The 20,632-nt window shown below is 47.3% G+C and overlaps 1 protein-coding gene across 2 annotated transcripts in view; it reads left to right on the top strand.

Moving 5' to 3' along the window:
* SRGAP2 (SLIT-ROBO Rho GTPase activating protein 2) overlaps positions 1-20,632 on the top strand; it is a 400,495-nt gene that overhangs the window by 191,978 nt on the left and 187,885 nt on the right. For both annotated transcript variants that reach the window (XM_069633174.1, XM_069633175.1), the window contains one exon: positions 12,141-12,303. In XM_069633174.1, the coding sequence (XP_069489275.1) occupies positions 12,141-12,303 (163 nt within the window). The remainder of the gene's footprint in view (positions 1-12,140; positions 12,304-20,632) is intronic.

Genomic DNA, 20,632 nt, shown 5'->3' on the forward strand with positions numbered 1-20,632 from the left:
TAGAGCGTTCGCTAGGTTTACAGTCTCTTTTGCTCCACATTTTTCGATCTTTGCTTTTCTTCGTCCTAAGATTTTATGAATTCTTGTAATGACTTATGGAATTCGGATAAGCATTTTCAAAAGATTTTGATGACAAGTCAGTTCTGATTGATTGACAAGTGGAATTGAAGGAGGTGATTTCATCACTTTGGCAAATCGGGCCCTGGTTGGGAGGTTGGTCAATAGTTTTGGGGGAAGGGTTTTCCCTACTCTTCATAGGAAAGGAGTGGACTCATGACAATAGGCTATAGGGTTTCAGACACGGGGATGATGTTTTCAAGGGAAAATGGGGGATCCGATGTTTCATCTGATGGAGCCACAACATCTTCCTTCTCTCATGTGATCATCTCTCATATAGCTGCCCCAGGGTTAGGATCAGGTTGCTGCTGCCATCCCCTGACCACATGGGAGAGGGGTCACTGCAGGGAAATCGGTGATGACTCCACTGGATTCATCAGAAGACTGGGTCAAGCATTCAAGCAAATTATTCTTTTGGTGCCCTGTTCATTTTACAGAGAGTCCAAGGCACTCTCCACTGCCCTGTGCACTGGCAATTCCCTAGACGCATGCTTGTAATTCCAGCATTACTGCACCAGCTGTGCGGCTAGGCCGAGATGTGCTCTAGTCTGTAACCGGGAGCAATGCACTTCAGGTGGCTGCTCGTTTGGGCAGACTGGTGGCTGCTGCCGGTAAGGAAGGATGCACTGCAGGTGGCTGCATTCATGGGCGTACGGGTGGCTGCTGCCGGTAAGGACGGATGCACTGCAGGTGGCTGCGTTCATGGGCATAGTGGTGGCTGCTGCCGGTAAGGAAGGATGCACTGCAGGTGGCTGCGTTCATGGGCGTACGGGTGGCTGCTGCCGGTAAGGACGGATGCACTGCAGGTGGCTGCGTTCATGGGCATAGTGGTGGCTGCTGCCGGTAAGGAAGGATGCACTGCAGGTGGCTGCGTTCATGGGCGTACGGGTGGCTGCTGCTGGTAAGGAAGGATGCACTGCAGGTGGCTGCGTTCATGGGCATAGTGGTGGCTGCTGCCGGTAAGGAAGGATGCACTGCAAGTGGCTGCGTTCATGGGCATAGTGGTGGTTGCTGCCGGTAAGAACGGATGCACTGCAGGTGGCTGCGTTCATGGGCGTACGGGTGGCTGCTGCCGGTAATGACGGATGCACTGCAGGTGGCTGCGTTCATGGGCGTACGGGTGGCTGCTGCCGGTAAGGACGGATGCACTGCAGGTGGCTGTGTTCATGGGCATAGTGGTGGCTGCTGCCGGTAAGGAAGGATGCACTGCAGGTGGCTGCGTTCATGGGCGTATGGGGGGCTGCTGCCGGTAAGGACGGATGCACTGCAGGTGGCTGCGTTCATGGGCGTACGGGTGGCTGCTGCCGGTAAGGACGGATGCACTGCAGGTGGCTGCGTTCATGGGCGTACGGGTGGCTGCTGCCGGTAAGGACGGATGCACTGCAGGTGGCTGCGTTCATGGGCGTACGGGTGGCTGCTGCCGGTAAGGACGGATGCACTGCAGGTGGCTGCGTTCATGGGCGTATGGGTGGCTGCTGCCGGTAAGGCCGGATGCACTGCAGACTGATGCTGTGATTTGTGCGCTGAATGCTGCTACCAGGATTGCATTGCTAATTGGGCGCTGCTGGTTGCTGCCCGGGGCCAATAGGTGCTTTTGTTACACAGTGGACACTATACAAGAGGGCCACTCAGCCATTAGAATGATGCAGTTGTACAGTGGGGATTTGATCCCACTGCGAGCTCAATGGCGGGAATTAAATGCTGCACAGCGGAGTTGGCACCAATCCTCCGGAGGAGTGCACTTCATGTGGCACATGTTGCCATCACCCACCAAAATGAATTGGGGGCAATTTGATAATCAAACTTGTAGTTGGACATGCAATATGCTTTTTTAAATATTTCACTGGTGGCAGGGTTTTTCAAAGTCTCTGTCTGGGATAGGGCTTGGAAAAGCCAACCTGGGTTTATCAAGGTTTCTTGCAAGCCCAGTTGAGCAAAGGCACTTACTGTGGCAGCATGACCAAGCAGCAAGGCTGAACTTACGAGGAAGGAGGGGGACTTCAGTAAAGTTAACACTCACCAGAACAGTTAAGTAAAAGATCCACTCGGGTAAGTTATAAAAATAACCTTTGTATTACAACTCTACAATAAGGCACACTTTAAATACCATAAGGTATATGCAACTCACAGTTGGTCATCTACATGGGTTGCACACTACTTTAAAGTGCTTTAGCATAGAACATAGACAGTTAATGCAAACTTTCAAAGAAGAGCAAGTGATGTTATCTCACAGGTAGGTCCAATTGCAAATAATCATTAGAAGTCCAGCCCTAGTCTACCCCAAGTCTCTGAAGAGCTTGTAGTGGTCCCAATGGGTTCTGGAGGATGGAGGAGAGTATTCAGGGGGACAGTCTGTTCAGGCCGGTACAGCGCAGAGGTTAGTCATTGCCGTCCATGGAGATCAATGAACGAATGGGACTTAAGCATTTGAAGTCCAGTTCAGGTTTGAAGAGGAGCAACTACCAACCCTGGGAATCTTCAGGAGGACCCACCGAAGTTCTGACCCGTACACTACCACCGTGGGATATCCCTGGGTAGCGCTATGCTATAGCGCAGGACTTTGCCCCCAATGCAAATACTATGGGGATAGGGCAGGTCAATTGATATAAGCTATCTCGGACCCGCAATCCCCTTAAGTTAGGAACAGGTGCAAGGCTCAGAGTTAATTCGTCAGGCTGGGTCATCTGGTTGCAAATTTGAAGTTGGTAACTGCTGGTTGTCTTTAGAAGCCTCTGGTGGCCTTAGACGGTAGGCAGGACACCTGGATTTGGTTTAGTGACGAAGAGGGGACCCTTCACTGATGCACTCCTTGGGACCAGGTCCGGGGACACTCGGCAACTACGCCGTCGAACTCTGGTTGTCCTGTAGGCACTTCTCCTGGTGCAGGGTAACACTGTGGATTTCTGGAGTCCGAGCAGAGGCTTGGAGATGTCCACGTCGAGTTCCAGCCGTTAATATAGCCAGAAGTCCATGCAACGGAAGATGGCTAGTTTTTGGGCCTTGGAGGGCAACTGCAGCGTTGCACGCTCCCACAGCAGAAAACTATTGGCGAACTTTGGTCAGGTGACTGGTTGTTCCACCCGTTTTAGGGAGGAAAGCCCCTCGCAGAGGTCTTCCCTGGTGATTTAGAAGGTTGAGGTGCGACACACACACACACACACCACACACCAATATATATATATATATATATATATATATATATATATATATATATATATATATATATATATATATATATATATATATATATATAAACACATGGAGGATGGAAAAAACCTGCACTCCATGCATGAGGTCTATAAATCCCAACAAAATGAGAAAAACTCGAATCCAGTTAAGAGGAAAAACCGAGTTTAATGGGAGGTAAAAAATACAAGGCAAAAACACACAGCAAGCAATACAGGACGCCTAGACAGTGTCCTTAACGACGCGTTTCGCGCTTCCCTGAGCGCTTGATCATGTTAGGAGGACGTGTAGAAAATGAAGGTAGATATTGCAGATTGGTCCTTCTTCCATGTTGCCAACAAACCTAAGCTCACAACCTTGCATGATACCATGGCGGCCATTTTAGAATGTGGTCAAAAGCTGCATTAACCATAAAGAGTGCAAGTTTAGACACAGCAGTAAAATGCAAAGCACGTTAAAAGCCCACATAAGAAATGTGGAAATGTAAGGTGAATAAATGAAAGGAGCAGGCAATATAATGATTGTCAATAACATTTGCTGTACAGAAATTAGTACACATAAGCAAAGATTAAAATTCATATAAAGACCGCAGCTGTGACATAAAGTACAAATATCTTCCTATGGAAGCTTGGAGGCTAATCGTGCCAATAGCTAGCAAATATAAATACAAAAATATAGAAGTATGAAATGCAAGTGCATATCTTCGCTAACCATGGTAGTATATAATATATAGTACATGATAAGAACACAGCTCGGACAAACCTATATGCAACCTTCAAGATAAAAACATATAGCAAACTACAATATAAAGTGCAAGTGCATTAGGCCATGAGCATATCATTCTAACCAAGTATCCTAGTCAACCAGGTTAACATAAGCATATCATTGAGGATTTAAAAAATAATCTATTGAATACAGTCTCAATAATAAAACATGTAGTAAACTACAATATAAAGTGCAAGTGCAATTGCAGTGGATCGTAAACCTGTCACTCTAGCAACATGGCCTAGTTAGAAAGGTTGAATGATCATAAAGTGCAAGTGCACTATTCATTGAAAGTTTATCAATCAGTGAATGCAACCTTTAAGATGAAAGCATGTAGCATACTACTGTATAAAGTGCAAAAGCATGAGGTCATAAACGTATCACTCTAGCAGCATAGCCTAATTGAAGAAGGTTAGGTAATCATAAAGTGCAAGTGCATGGCATAATATTTGAGCTTATTATGAAAAAGGTACAAGCAATTATATAGTGGAGGAGCAATATCAACCACTAGAGTTTGAGGGTACAGATACAATCGTGTACTCACAAACTTCAAACCCCCTAACCACAGAAGAAAAACTGGGGCAAGACAGTCAAAGTTCACCAACTAAACAATGAAAAAAGTTGGATAATGTAAACAAAGAAAATTAAAAAAAAAAATGTAAACAAACATTAGATAGATAAACAATTCCAGGCCAGGTCAATAAACATTTTTGTAAATAAGTAAAAACAGAAAAAGGAAGCAAAAAAGCAGTATACCTATGGCAGAAGGCCAAGATCAAATAACATAGGGCAGGAGAGAAGGAAAAGGTGTGTGCAAGTGCATAAAGGAACTAAATAATTAAAATTACGTTCCCACAAAAGTATATAATTCCTCGTCCACATTGTGCCCATTGGGATACTTAGAGTCAAAATCCAGAATAAACCTGGTTTCAAGCTGTCTCAGTTTTAAAGTGCGATCACCTCCCCTTGGGTCAATCGGTACATGAGCGACAGCGAAAAATGTAAGTAAACGGACATCACTGTCGTGTTCCTGCCTAAAATGTTTGGCCATGGGATACGTGGGGTCAAGGTTTTGATGGCTCTAAGATGCTGTAAAATGCGGAGCTAAGAACACATGTCGTAGATCCCACATACCATTTACGGCAGGGACAGGCTAGAACATAAACCACAAACGGGGTCTCACAGTTAATAAAATGTTTCAGCTTAAATTCCTTGCCCGTGACAGGGTGTGCAAAAGATTTACAAATGGTTGCATGAGGGCAGACTTTGCATTTTTGGCACTTAGTGAAACCCTTAGGTAAGGCAGGTAGCCAACTGGTCCTGATGGAATTTGACTGGATAGGGGGCAAATAACTGGAAACCAATCTATCCTTTAATGAGGGTGCCTGCTTATAAGTTAATGTGGGGCATTTGGGAAGAAGTGGACCAAGGTCTTTATCCAGCCTGAGGATATGCCAGTGTTTTACAATAATCTTACGGACATCATATGAGGCCTTATTAAATGTAATAATAAGGCGAGGTTCATCCTGATCCTTATTTTTTCTCCTGCTGGCAGAACCATGTAGTAACATTTCTCTTGAGAGTGACCGTGCTTTAGAAAAGGCCATCTCAATGATCTTTTTTTGGTATCCCTGATGTAAGAAATCGGCTGCAGCCACCCTGCAACAGTGATCAAATTCCTCAATATCTGTGCAGTTGCGCCGAAAGCGAATGAATTCTCCATAAGGGATGCTGTTTTTACAGGAGAGCGGATGACAACTCGTTGCATGGAGTGGCAGGCCAGTATTGGTGGGTTTTTTGTGCAGGGAAGTATGGATGCCTAAATTGTCCAATCTTACATTAACATCCAAATACACAATATGAGTGAAACTGTGGCATTCAGTGAATCTCAAATTCACGACATTGGTGTTAATGCTGTTCACAAAATGTGCCCACTCGTTCTCATTTCCCTTCCAAATGATAAAAATATCATCGATATACCGCCACCAACCAATAACTTGTGTAGAAAAACTAGCTAAAAGTAGCTCAGACAAGAAAGTAGCCTCCCACCACCCCATAGTAAGATTAGCATACGATGGTGCAAAGGTACTGCCCATGGCAGTGCCCCTAACTTGATGGTAGAAAGAACCCTCAAAAAGAAATACATTGTTTGTTAAGCAAAACAAAAGCATATCCAAAATCATACCATTGTGCCCCAAATAATTCAAAGAACGAGTGTCCAAAAAATATTTGCAGGCTGCCAATCCAAATGTGTGATCTATAGATGTATAAAGGGAGACAACATCTAGGGTTGCCAACATTAAACCCTCCTCCCAAGGTATATCAGAGATATGACTCAAAAAGTCCTTTGTATCACGTAGATACGAAGGCAGGACTGACACCAACGGGAACAAAGTCTCATCGATAAATTGGGCCATATGTTCAAGGAGGGAACCACACAAGGTTACAATCGGCCTGCCTGGTGGATGGATCAAGGACTTATGAGTTTTAGGCAAAAAGTATATAGTAGGAATGGTATGACTCACAGGCACAAGAAACTTAGCAAGCTCATCTTCAATAAGGCCTTTCTCGGCCCATTTGGTACATAAGGTGGTGAGCCCCAACCGTATTTCAACAAAAGGATTCTTAGAAAGCCTGGAATAACAGCATCGATCTTGTAGCTGACGATTAGCCTCAGCCACATAACATTCCCTATCCTGAATAACTATATTGGAGCCCTTATCAGCAGGTTTTATCACAATATTAGACAGATTCTGCAATTCATTAAGAGCCGATCGTTGTGAGATGGTAAGATTCTGTTTGTTATTACAGGGTTTCTTGCAAAGTTTACGAAAATCATTCACACACAAATCGTGGAATGCCTCAATACAACCACCTACTGAGAATTGTGGGTTAAACTTAGACTTGTTTTTCAATTTAGTACGTACATCCCAGTTGGGATCAATATCAAAGTCAACTGGATCAAAGGTGGAAGGATCAAACAATTCATTTTGGAGACAGGCCAAGTCCGTCAAAGTGGAGATATCAGAGATATGGAGGTCAGTGCGGCCAGGACGTGGCATGGATGGTTTAATTTGAGGAGGGTTGATGGAGAAGAATTTTTTTAGTCTGACTTTGCGTAAGAATTTATTGAAGTCCAAACGTGATTGAACATAGTCAAACTGGGTAGTCGGACAGAAATTCAAGCCCAAAGAAAGTAATGAAGCTTGTACACCCGTGAGGGTGTGTGAGGACATGTTTACAATACGGTGAAGATTCATATTGTCTGTAGTTGCTACTTCGCCCCAGAGCGCATCGACCTGCCCTGTTGTTGTACATCTGAGCCGCTTCCCACGACAGCCTCGACGTTTTTTTTTCCTTTTGACAATTTCTGATCGTTTCCTCTCCCTCTTCCTCTTCCCCTGTTCTTTCCACGGCCTCTGCCCCTCTTTTGGTTTTTGCCGTCTTGATTTCGTCTAAAAAATTTAGTTTAGTAGGTATTTCATCATTTTCTGACACAGAAACATCAGATTCAGAAGAGACAGTTTCTGCCTCCCCCACTTGTTTAGAAGATGATTGAATGTTGGAACTTTTACGCAAAGAATCAAATCGCTTGGCAAAAGTAAAAATGCGACCTGATTCATAGTCAATCTTATCTCTGATAAACTTTCTGTGTTTACGTTGCTTGATCTCCTCTTCATACGTAATAAGATCTTCTTCAATTTTACTACGTAATTTTTTGCCCTCTTCAGTACTAGGAATGTCGCATAAGTCAGATTCCAATTTGTCAAGATGTGAAAGTACAACCTTGCGATCCGAATTGGCATATTTTACTAAAATTTTCAAAAACTGCGCAGAACAGTGACTGCTGGCACCTCCCCACTCTTCCAGCATGTTGGAATCCTGGTCCTCAAAGGATGGTGTGATCATAATTCGCAGTCCACGGGGTACACGACCCACATCAAGATAGTTTTGTAGGGAGTGCTCCTCCCACCACTTCGATATCTCCTTTTTACGGAATTTTTCTATTTCACGGAGCAATACAACTTCGGTAGAAGCGGTGGTGGTAATTCTTTTGGCCCCATTGGTGGATGTCACTGCAGGTAAATCCTGCTTCTCGTTAAATAAATCCCTGGCCTGGAGAAGCCGGGCTGCCACCCTGGCGTCCTGCATGCCTGCGCGTGTGATTGCCAGAAAAAAAGGGTTAAGCTCGAGCAACAAATAATGTTCTCGGCTAGTACCATCCAAAAATATATACTAGGAAGGTATAAACAGGGAACGACCTCAGCAAAGCAAAAACGTCCACAATGAGTATAATATGGAACAATATGCAGAAAATGTGGAAACCGGCGTGGAGTGAGTGTTGAAAGCACTATGCCGACATGTAAGCCATAGGAAGATAGAAAAAAAATAGAAAAAAAACAAAATAGACACCTACCTGCGAGCCATTGTTCGTGCGTCCTCCGGCACACAGTACATCAGCTAGCAACCAAGGGCTATCAGTTTTAACTCCCTAGAGGGTGCCACACTCGAACTCCAATCAACAGACAGTCAGCCGACGGCTGCAACGTTAGATCCCACAGATGCGCGCGTGGAGAAATCGCGCATAATCCACAGCAGAATAGAAGTTCCTGGTGCTGGTTTGTAACATGGAACGCTCCATGTAAAAATAATGTTAACACATGGAGGATGGAAAAAACCTGCACTCCATGCATGAGGTCTATAAATCCCAACAAAATGAGAAAAACTCGAATCCAGTTAAGAGGAAAAACCGAGTTTAATGGGAGGTAAAAAATACAAGGCAAAAACACACAGCAAGCAATACAGGACGCCTAGACAGTGTCCTTAACGACGCGTTTCGCGCTTCCCTGAGCGCTTGATCATGTTAGGAGGACGTGTAGAAAATGAAGGTAGATATTGCAGATTGGTCCTTCTTCCATGTTGCCAACAAACCTAAGCTCACAACCTTGCATGATACCATGGTGGCCATTTTAGAATATGGTCAAAAGCTGCATTAACCATAAAGAGTGCAAGTTTAGACACAGCAGTAAAATGCAAAGCACGTTAAAAGCCCACATAAGAAATGTGGAAATGTAAGGTGAATAAATGAAAGGAGCAGGCAATATAATGATTGTCAATAACATTTGCTGTACAGAAATTAGTACACATAAGCAAAGATTAAAATTCATATAAAGACCGCAGCTGTGACATAAAGTACAAATATCTTCCTATGGAAGCTTGGAGGCTAATCGTGCCAATAGCTAGCAAATATAAATACAAAAATATAGAAGTATGAAATGCAAGTGCATATCTTCGCTAACCATGGTAGTATATAATATATAGTACATGATAAGAACACAGCTCGGACAAACCTATATGCAACCTTCAAGATAAAAACATATAGCAAACTACAATATAAAGTGCAAGTGCATTAGGCCATGAGCATATCATTCTAACCAAGTATCCTAGTCAACCAGGTTAACATAAGCATATCATTGAGGATTTAAAAAATAATCTATTGAATACAGTCTCAATAATAAAACATGTAGTAAACTACAATATAAAGTGTACACACATATATATATATATATATATATATATAAGTAACACCACCAGCCTATTCAGGGGGTTCCTGGAAAGTAACAATATGATCAGTTTCAACAAGGTTAAGCGGATACAAAGTGTCCGCACAGCCCTTCATAGAGGATGGCTTGTGCTGCAATAGGTTAAAAAAAAAAACACTAGTCACAAAAAGGAGGGGACTACCGGGGGCACCCCAGTGAACCCAAAATTACATTGCAGCATGTCCCCTATGGTGGAGGTGCTGCCACAGGAAAGCATGAGTCTCAAAAAGACTAGGGGGAGATCTCCCTCCCCTTCATAAGGGGCCCAGTGAACCCAAAACCAAAGTACATTAAGGAGGTGGGTGAGGCAACAAGGTCTCGCCACCTCTGGTGTCAGAAAAAGATCGCACAGTCCAGCAGTAGTGTTGGGAGGCTCAGGACAGAGAGTCCAGCAGAAGTGCTGGAAGGCTCGGGACAGGGTCCAGCAGACAGGGTCCAGCAGTAGAGGCTGGGAGGCTTGGGACAGAGTCCAGCAGTAGAGGCTGGGAGGCTTGGGACAGAGTCCAGCAGTAGTGCTGGGAGACTGGGGTCCAAGAGCCCAGCAGTAGTGCCGGGAGGCTTGGGACAGGGTCCAGCAGTAGTGCTGGGAGGCTCGGGACCGAGAGCCCAGCAGTAATGCTGGGAGGCCCGGGACAGGGCCCAGCAGTAGTGCTGGGAGGCCCGGGACAGGGTCCAGCAGACGGTGTCCAGCAGCAGCAGTAGTGCTGGGGGGCTCGGGTCAGGGTCCAGCAGTAGTGCTGGGAGGCTCGGGTCAGGGTCCAGCAGTAGTGCTGGGAGGCTCGGGACAGGGTCCAGCAGTAGTGCTGGGAGGCTCGGGACTGAGAGCCCAGCAGTAGTGCTGGGAGGCCCGGGGCAGGGTCCAGCAGCAGTGCTGGGAGGCTCGGGACTGAGAGCCCAGCAGTAGTGCTGGTAGGCTCACAGTCCAGCAGCAGTGCAGGGAGGGACAGGATAACGGGGAAGATTTCCAAAAGTAAAATCTCCCCAGCAGTCACTCAAGAAAGGATGTGTACAGGATACCCACATTTGACCTTACGTGCTATGAGATTAGAACTCCATTAACCTTTCATCGCTTTATCCTCAGATGCGGGCCAATCTGGGGTGGGTGTTGCTTTTTTCCTCCATTTTAATATAGTTGTAGTGCGCTTGCCTAGAGGCGCGTTATAAATGCCATATCGTATCAAGTGAAACTAGGGCTAGGGTGCCCCTGCCAGCCTGGCATGGCCTTTTACCTGCTCGATTGGTCCCCACCTTGAGCCACTTGGAACGGCTCAAGATCCACCCCTTGGCCCAAACCTTGGTTGGCGCCAGTGCACTCTGCAGGGCGTGGACACAGGTTCTGCCACTGAGTCATCATCTATTCATGCATTCATGTATTGGGCTCTGTGGCGTGCCTCTTAGCAAATAATCGGTTTCAAGGAGCAAGATTAAGCAGATGGAGACCATTTCATTTTCGGGGGCCCATTTGGTAGCCAGTGGTGTGTAGTTCCAGAAGAGGCTTGGAACACAAAGCAGAAAGCATGTGTATAAATGTATAGTGGCAGAAGTGATGGCGCCTGTATTATGTACATTAAATTCATTTAACACATCTCTTTTCATTCTCAAATCCTGGCATCCCACTAGTCTACAATGCATTACTGTGGCTACCTTTTAGGTCTGGCTAAAGCGCTTTAGCGCTCTGCCAGAGCTGCTGAAGGTATGTGTTGGGGGTCAGATGCTCCAGGAGTGCAAGGGTGGCCTCACTGGCAGCCATTTTGTAGGCACTAGTGGAGCGGTCCAAGTTGGAGAAATAAGTGTCTGAATCATTTGAAAGCATGTTTTGGGCCCTGTTACTTAGTACACTGTTTTTCTCATGTTTGTGTTGCATTATATTAATGTTGCTTATTTTTCTAAAAGCTGCACCACAAGACAACAAAAACATCTGTTTTCGATGCCAGTGCATTGACGAGGTCTGCTAGACGCTATGTTAACCACGCGAATAGGCCAGGCCATAAACTCCTTTTCTCTCGAGGTTCTGGTGACGGGTGTGACTATTTTCTTGTAATCGTGTCTCTTTGGCTCAGACCCGCAAGTCGCTACCCAACATTGTGGTCAATGCAACGCCCTATTCCTGCATTCTGGGAGGGACAGGGTTACACACTGTCAGAAAGCGCCTGTGTCCTGTTTTCTTGGGAACTTTTATTGGAAGCTTTGATAGTTTTCCCCACGTGCACCAGTCGAACCTGCCAGTTTAACTGTGGGGAAGTCCTATGCAGGGTGGGGATGTCCTGTGGGGTTGGGGAAGAGCAGGGTGACTCTTTCTAAAGGTTGGGAGGCGACTTCTGTTGATAGCAAATGTAATCTGTTCTTGCATGTGGGGGTCTCCTGCCAACATTGCTTGTACCCTAGAGCGTGCACCATAAAAAGCATGTAGACCACCAGGCAAGCCCCACTTCACTGTATTAACGCTGCCATCTCTCTCCACCTCTCCAGGAAGGACCAGAATGTCCTCTCGCCAGTCAACTGCTGGAACCTTCTGCTGAGCCAGGTGAAGCGAGAGAGCCGCGACCACAACACGCTGAGCGACATTTACCTGAATAACGTCATCCCGCGCTTCGGCCAGGTCAGCGAGGACTCTGGGCGGCTCTTCAAGAAGGTATGTCCTGGCAAGGAAAAGACGTTCTCGGGAGGTGGGGGGGGGCGGTCCAGGGTACTCATTCAGCTGTTGCGTGGTGGGCAACGACAAGACTAGAGCACGTGCAACCATCAGAGGTCTGGGCCTTCACTTTGGAGCAGGTTCCTTGGTTGTGTGGGCGAATGGTTGATGAACTGAGCGGTGCATTTTCTTTGCCTAAGTATGGTCTGGCATAAGCCTTTTAGGGGGTACGACTCTACGCCCAGAATTGGGTTCCATTTGGAGCTGCATTGTTTTAACACGTTTGTTAGCCTGACCTCCTCGCTCGCGGTGGAGGGCGAATGGAGGAGGAGGCTTGTGTATCTGCTTGTGGAAGGGAGTGCAAGTAAGTATCATTAGCCATTCTGAAAGAGGCAGATATAAAAATGTCTCTGGTCATAAAGATACCACAATTTCCAAAAGAAAAATTCAAACCATGGAAGTGGATCATAAATGCAGAACAACGTACCGCATCCGCCTCGGCATTAGATTTAGGCTTGTGCTCGCAAAAAATGGATGTACTGCCAAGGTATCTGGCTAAATTTCCTTCAAATTACCATCGGAAGCCGTTCTTAAGACTACGCCTTAATCTCTACAACACAAAGGAGCGGCTGATGAAAATAAAAGATCCCGCGACGAAGTACGACACATGTCGTTTCCGTCAGAAAGAGACGGAATCTACTAAACATCTGATAATTGAATGTCCGCAGATCCCCAGACAACGTTCCTTGCACCTAGAACGTTACGCCCCGAAAAATGGTAACATGGTGGAATGGCGGAGCCACGTGATTACGGGGACAAATGTACAGCTAACCTGTGGTGTGATTAACTTTATGGACATGATATTACCACATCCACTGAAAACATTGGAACTGCCAAATGGCACAGTCCCAGAATCTGCAGAAAAACAACCCTTATCCGCACAACCTTAGATGCGAAATGCAGGAGGACTTGGGTTTGGGGATTGGGAATGGGAATGACAAAGTTTGTTTTCTTTTACAAAACTAAAAGTCTATAAATAAATGTTTAAAAAAAGAAAGTATCATTTTGGAATGGCCCCTGTTCACTTTGGTGGAAGGCTCTGCCCATCTGGCAATTCTGTCAGGTAAATCGTGAAACCTTGGTCTATTTAGGGGTGTAGGCTTCTTTAGTGGCCAGGAGGCTTCCCTTGCCTTCACAATCAAGACCTGGAACTCTTCTTGGAAGTAAACTCGTGAAAACACATAATAAATCTTTTGGTCGCACTGTTTGTGCGGTTGCATGAAGTTCAGGGAAAATAGCCAAGTTAGTGATATGTGGTCAGAAACTGTACCAGGAAGTCCTAACCAGTGTAGGTGGAAAGATAGGTGGGCAATTGAAGTGATTGCTTAGGTGCACCTGGCGGAGACCCAGTGCTGCCGCGATCATGAAACCGATGCCGGCCCAATGCACGGATATTTGTGTCCACTTTGGGAAAGTTTGACCTTAAAGGCTCTTGCCAGCCTTTGGGATGCATTGCTGGTTAATACTTTTAATGATGTGTTGCTTTAAGTGATGGGTGGGTACTGTTCACAGCTTTGCACAAGCTCTTCCTAATCTTGAAAGGGCGTGCAGACGGTTCTGCCCTATATTTAGGTCCCAAATCCTTAACTGTGGCTGCGCCGTCTCTCCTGTTAAAGCTGGCATTGCCATAGAAAGTGGCGTGGCCTGGCACCGCCGTTCTTGGCAGCAGGCCACCTGGATTGGGACGGGAGATGCATACTTGCTCCCTTCCTTGGATCCAGTGTGATGAGCTCCTCGCCTTGGTTCAGGCCCAGGTACTCTCTATGCACTCCTGATTTTTGTCCGTGCATTAGACATGTTCTTGCGTCGCTCTGATCTTTATCTCGTGGCCCCAGGCCGTCACCACGTGGTCTGGTGGGTTAGTGTGGCGGTTGCTGGGATCAGAGACTTGCTCTCAAGCCAGCTGGGAGGGGATAACACGGGGGTCGCTGGGGCATAAGGCTGGGTGGGATCGGGCGCCGCCACCCTGCTGAAGTGTTCTGTAACCCTGGGCCTAACCCCTGGCGTATCTTTCCAGGAAGTGCTCTGCTCTCATCCCTTCTATGAGAGAGGATGCAAGCCTCATTTTGTTTTGGACATATTAAGAGGTCGGACACTTCTTGAGTTTCTCATTCACTCTGTGGAAAAAATAGTCCGACTAAAATATTCGAAATACATTTTTTTTAAAAGCACAAAAATGAAACAAACCTTGAAAACAAAACAATTTGTAATGTATAGTTCTTGCTACCTGATGTCACGCTTGATGGGAGTTGCAACTGTACACTATGGATGGCATTGTGCATTGGCAGAGAAGGACTTCCAGCCGCCCCTGTTTCTCCCCCGGGGGAGGGGGGGGCGCGAAGGGGCATAAAGAATTCATGCGTTTTCCATTTGGCGCGCCAGACTCTCTGAAGAGGATTAAAAGGAATAACTTTATGAAATAAATATGACCCCCTACTGCGTTGCAAGGCTGGCGCACGCAGGCTTGCCTTGTCTGGGGGTAATATATGGGGCATAGATAGCGTGGCAGATCAAACCAAACAGTGCGGTCAGATGATGATGGTGGTGGTGGCTGGCGTTCATCACACACATGACATCCTGTACATTCCAGTCCTTGGCATTTCCTTGGTCAATCATTAACGGGGGCACGCAACGGTAATTGAATTGTGTACTTGTTTCTCGGAGCGCCGAGCCCAGGGAGCCGGCTCGCACCAGAAGTAGAATTCCTCTCTGCCTTCATAAGATTCATTCAACATGCTTTTATGTTTGATTATCCCCTGTGTGGTTTGAGCAAAGCGGCCATGCTGGCAAGTCTTGGGCTAAGATTGCCAATCAGCCTTGCTTCTAAGACTCTGTAAACGGTCTCCTTCGCCTGCATTTGTACCCAGCCCTGTTCCTCATCTCCTTGTCTCACGCACACACACTTTCTATCCTACAGTTTCGTGTCTTTCTGCCAAGACTGGTGGGACAACCACCTTCTCCTTACCAGCCTGCTTCCCCAAACATTGTTCTGTTTCTCATTGTTCTGTTTCTCTATGCTGCACTCTTGGCTTTCTCTGCACTTCTTGCTTCCCGCTACATATGCCACTCTTTCCCTGCAGTCGCGGCTTCCTCTGTACTTCTTGCTTCTCGCTACGTATGCCAGTCTTTCCCCGCAGTCGCAGCTTCCTCTGTACTTCTTGCTTGTCGCTACATATGCCACTCTTTCCCTGCAGTCGCTGCTTTCTCTGCACTGCTTGGTTCTCGCTACATATGCCACTCTTTCCCTGCACTCACGGCTTTCTCTGCACTTCTTGCTTCTCACTACACATGCCACTCTTTCCCTGCAGTCGCATGCTTTCTCTGCATTTCTTGCTACATATGCCACTCTTTATCCCGCAGTCGTGACTTCCTCTGTACTTCTTGCTACATATGCCAGTCTTTCCCCGCAGTCGCAACATCTTCTGTGGTTCTTGCTACATATGTTATGTTATATTAAAGGCACCTTCACCAACGGAATTGGTCCCCAGGCGCTCTGGCGGATCTGTAAACGGGAAGGATGGGTAGGGTTAGTCTGGAGAAGGGGAGCGGGAGAGTGGGAGAAGTGGTGTGCTGTTGGCAGCTTCAGCTCGGTATACACCGAGTGCTAGGCTTTGGTGCTAGTATCGGATCGGGCGAGGCCTCGAGTGCTGTAGGTGATGTTTGTGTTGTTGACGCGGTGTGGTAAAGTGCGTGCGGATTGCTGGGAGAGAAGTGGTTGTGTGGTTTTGTGTGGTTTAGGTATGCAGAAGATTGAGGGTTGGGTTAGTGGGGTCTGTGTCCTGATTCAGGTACTTTCTGGTTCCGTTTGAGTTGTATGCCTTTGGGTTGATGCTGGTTCCTCATGGGCTGATTCGCTATGTTGGTGCTGCGCTGACCCCGCTGTATCATAGTGAGTAATTGTTTCGATTGATAGGTGTGTCTGTACCTTTCTTTGGGTGTGGGACTGTTAGTAATGGCTCTATTCTCTTGTTATCTGGTGTGACACTGGTCAGTTGAGATTTTGAAGTTTCAGGGACGGAGTGGTGTTGATACGGTGCTCTAGTGCTTCCGTCTTGGTGATCCTGTGTATTCAGTAGTTTGTTTCCTCCTGTCATGACTGTCTTTCCGTTGGTTCGTTGGTTTTTGTGGGGTGAACATCCTTGGGGATGTTGTTAGTTGTAGTTTGTGTGTGGTGGGGCATTGTGCTTCCCGCTGTGCGGTAGCTGGACAGTGTGTAATGATGAAACATTTTGTTTCTCACCCACTAGATTGGGGCTCGTGGTGTAGTGCTTCCTTTCCCTCTCTATATTTTGTCCTTAGCGCTGTTGGGGATGGTTATAATTTAAGTTCATGGTCCTCTTGATGATTCGTCCTAGTGTTGTCTTTGTCTTGCTATGTTTACGGTCTTTGGTCGTATTGCGGCTGTCTCCCGTTTGGTCCTTTAGTATGTCATGGGATATTTACCTTGGTTTTTCCTTATTGATTGATCGGTGTGTATCAGGGTCTTTCTACTTTTCATTGACTTTTTAGTTGTGTGTGTGCCCCTGTGGCCGGTCTTTCTAGTTATGACGTGAAGAGCCATGTTTTGAGTAGTTTCCTAAATAGTAGGTGGTTTCTTGTGTTACGTATGTACTTTGGAAGGTCGTTCCAGGTTTTCGGGGCTTGGTGAGAGAAGGAGGATCCTCAGAGTTTTCTTTTGTTGTAAGGTTTCGGCTCCAGTCGGATGTCAATGCTTGATCTGAGCGTTCTTGTTGGTTGATGTAGATGCAGTTTGTCTCTCAGGAACTCAGTGCCTTCGTTGTGTACCGCTCTGTGCGTGATGCACATTGTTTTGAATTTTATTTACATATGCCAGTCTTTCCCCGCAGCCACGGCTTTCTCTGCACTTCATGCTTCTCGCTACGTATGCCAGTCTTTCCCCGCCGATACTTGCCATGAGCAGATCCAGTCCGATATCTGGGCGACATTCGCCTCTTGCTCTGGACTGCGGTCTCCACCGCATCGGCACTCTCCTTCTGCCTCCTGTTCTATTTCTCAGACCCATTTTCCGTGCCTTTTGCTTACAAGCTTTGTGTTGTCCTAACCAGGAGTGTACCTCGACCCATGGCACGCTCCATGCCTGCAATTGAAGGCGCATCAGAAACTGGGGAACCCAGCCCAAACTTCTCCTCCCTGTCACCTCTCGCCCCCAACCTCCCACTAATCTTGGCTGAGACAGTATATTGACATCACTCTGGCCTAATGCGAGGACCTTAATGTCTCTTTCCTTGTTGATTCAAGGTTCTAGACTCCACAAGTTGATGCACGGTTCTAGATTTTCCACAAGTTGATGTACGGTTCTAGATTTTCCACACGGTGATGTAAGGTTCTAGATTCCACAAGTTGATGTAAGGTTCTAGATTCCACAGCGTGAACTGGGGAAGAACCAGGCTAGGTCAGCCATGTTCGCAATGATGTTTGAAGGGGAGTTCCTCCAGCTGGGTTCTGGAGGAAGTTCACTGTAATTGGTTTCGTGGGTATTGGTGAACGCAGTCGGTTGATCATCGCGGGGGCTTCAGGGGGCCATGTTAAAGCGTGCGCTACTCTTCCACTGGTGACTTTCTCACAGTGAAATACTTAGACCTTGTAGAGGGGCTTATCTGAATATAACGCTGTGTTCCCAACTAATGGCCAGTTTTTTTAACAACAAAACGTTGCTATATCATAATCCCACATAATGTGTAGACGTTTTCCAATTTGGGCTGACCCCACATGTCCCATGATGCATTGCACTGCAGTTGAGCCACTTGCGAGTGCCATTGAGGGCGCAAAGGTGGGCATTTGATGGGCTCGATGCTCAGTCTGTGGCTTCTTCTCCGGGTTCAGTCGCCAAGGTCTGCACACACTGTCTAGCCGCTGGTACATTTCGGATACTTTCCCGGGTCTGATTTTTGCAAAGTTGGGAGAAGATCTTTGAAAAGGGAAGCACGGGGCGGACTGCGCTTTTATTCTGCGCAGTGGGTAATGAGCGCTGTCTGGAGCACAGACACCTCTTTCATCCTCCTCTCCCTGTGAACACCGGGCCTTTGCTGTCGCTATCAAAGGCAACGGCGCGGCTTCGCCTCTTCAAACGTCTCCTTCAAAATGGCGGCGGCTCAAACCACTCATCAAAGAGCAGCCATTCAACCACCTGTCAAAGGCAGCTCCTCTTGAGCCGCCATGATCTTGCCAGCTGTCACTCAAGGGCTCCCATACAGCCATCGTCTCTTGCGTGCGTGGCGATGATTCCATGTGTTAGAAACTTCCCTGGGCAATGGCACCCCAAATGCATCCACAGCTTGACTGGCGCGTAGGATTAACATGGAAAGATCAGGCGCATTGGTGAGCTGCGTATCGGTACTAAAGGAGATTCCAGGGACTTTTAATCGGGCAGCTCTCGGGTCACCCCTAGGCACATGAACTATAACAAACAAAAAACCCTTTACCCTAGATTTAATTGAATACCATTTCACCTAATGAGATTTAACCAAATTTATTTCACCGAAATTGATAGGGGAAATGGTATATGTGTAATGCATAATAGGTGGGGTGTGGGGGTAAGGGTATAGTGGAGTGAGGAGGGGAGGGGGTCTCCCCCTGCATTATGAAAAAGTGGATTTTGTTTTTTCTGTGAAATATTGTCAAGAGACCTCAGACATCCACCTGTAGCGCTTCGGGCAGGTTTCTCCGTGGATACAGGTTCCTGTTTTGATCCCCATCCCTGACGTGCCGTTGCCACCTTGCGTGAATGGAGGGCATCAGGGCTTCCAACCTTTACAAAATGACTGCATCTGGCACAGGACTCTGCACACTGTTTATAAGGACACCTGTGGGTGTACTTGACAGCCAACGGGTCTTTTGGTAGCCGAGTGCAAGAGGGTGTGTGTTGGCATGCAGCAAGGAAGCCATTTGAGTGGTGTACTGAATGCTTCACATGGATGTGGCTTGAGCGGCCAAGCTGTGCTAGGGCTCATTGGATGACTGCTAGACCGTGCAAGCTGTGCATGAGCTGTTCCATGGGCACAGTCCTTCGGGTCAGTTAATCCGAAGGAGCTGCCACTGGGATGTTATGGAGGTAATCATTAAATTTGTTTGGTCCTCTTAAACTACTCGAAAGATGCTATACTGGTGCAATTGTCGGCTGCATTTGGCTTTGCTGAGTCGTTGGAGAGATGCTCTTAATACTTTGGCCTGGCCGAGCTATGCCTGCAACCTGCCCCTTTCCAAGGGTTTTGAACACAGTCTTGCCAGTCCCTCACCACGGCTATGCTGACCAGGACTGATGGAAGTTTGCCGAGCCCTGCTCTGCTTCAAGGCTGTTGAACCTCATCAGAGCCCTCCTGGACGCTGGGCACCAATTGCTTCCAGGATTCCCTGTGGGACTCCCAGCAGCCACAGGAGGCGGGCAGTGGCGCCTGCCCTGGGGGTGGTCCCCCACAATGGAAGGACACTGGGAAACCTGTTTGTGTTTAATTTGCTCACATTGGCAAGTCCAGGCTCCACGCCCCTCCCCCAGGCCCTCCTCGTTTCTCGCACGCCTCCCTTTGCATGCTGTCATACGCACGGTGTTTGTGGACTGCTGTCAGTCCGACTGTCATGCCCCACGCAGCTCTGCTTTGCCAAGTCCTGCGTCTAAGCTGTTCTGTTCTGGCGACTACCAACGCGGACTAGTGCATCCATGGAATGCTGAGTGGGTAGTGTGCGGCGCTGTGCTTCTCGCATCACTGCTCTGTGCGACGGGCTGCACCACCGCAGCCGGCTCCTTCCCATCCTTATCCCTGACGCGTGGTGCTCGCGTGTGAAGGACACTAGCAAGGCATTCCATTTGCACCATATAAACACGGGAACACAACGCAGCATGGTGCCCTGGTCAGTCATATGTCCATGGCGAGCACTGCTCACACACTAAACCAACCTCTCATTCCCCCCCCCCCCCTCCAACGGCCTCCCTGGCCCCCTACTTCTGGTCCTCACCATCCCCATGCCACCAATTGCCCCACTTTCCTTCGTGCAAAGTCCAGGTTGTCTTAAGTTGGGGGAGGGGGCATTTATAGAGCGCACTGACACTAGCCAGGTGGCTTCTTGGCGCTGGGAACACCTCATTGCAATGCAGAGTTTGTAAGTTCTAGTTGATAGCACGTTTTTGGGAGGTTTTTTAGTCTTCTGAAACTGAGGGTCGACAGTACACTCAAGCTTGATGGGAAGAGACACATCCCAGGTCCGCTGGCCCTCTGTCGGCTTGCCTCCTCACACGGGCCCTGCCCCCACTTAT

This window comes from Ambystoma mexicanum, chromosome 13 (genome assembly GCF_040938575.1).
Source record: "Ambystoma mexicanum isolate Mex_15411 chromosome 13, UKY_AmexF1_1, whole genome shotgun sequence".
NCBI lineage: Eukaryota > Metazoa > Chordata > Amphibia > Caudata > Ambystomatidae > Ambystoma > Ambystoma mexicanum.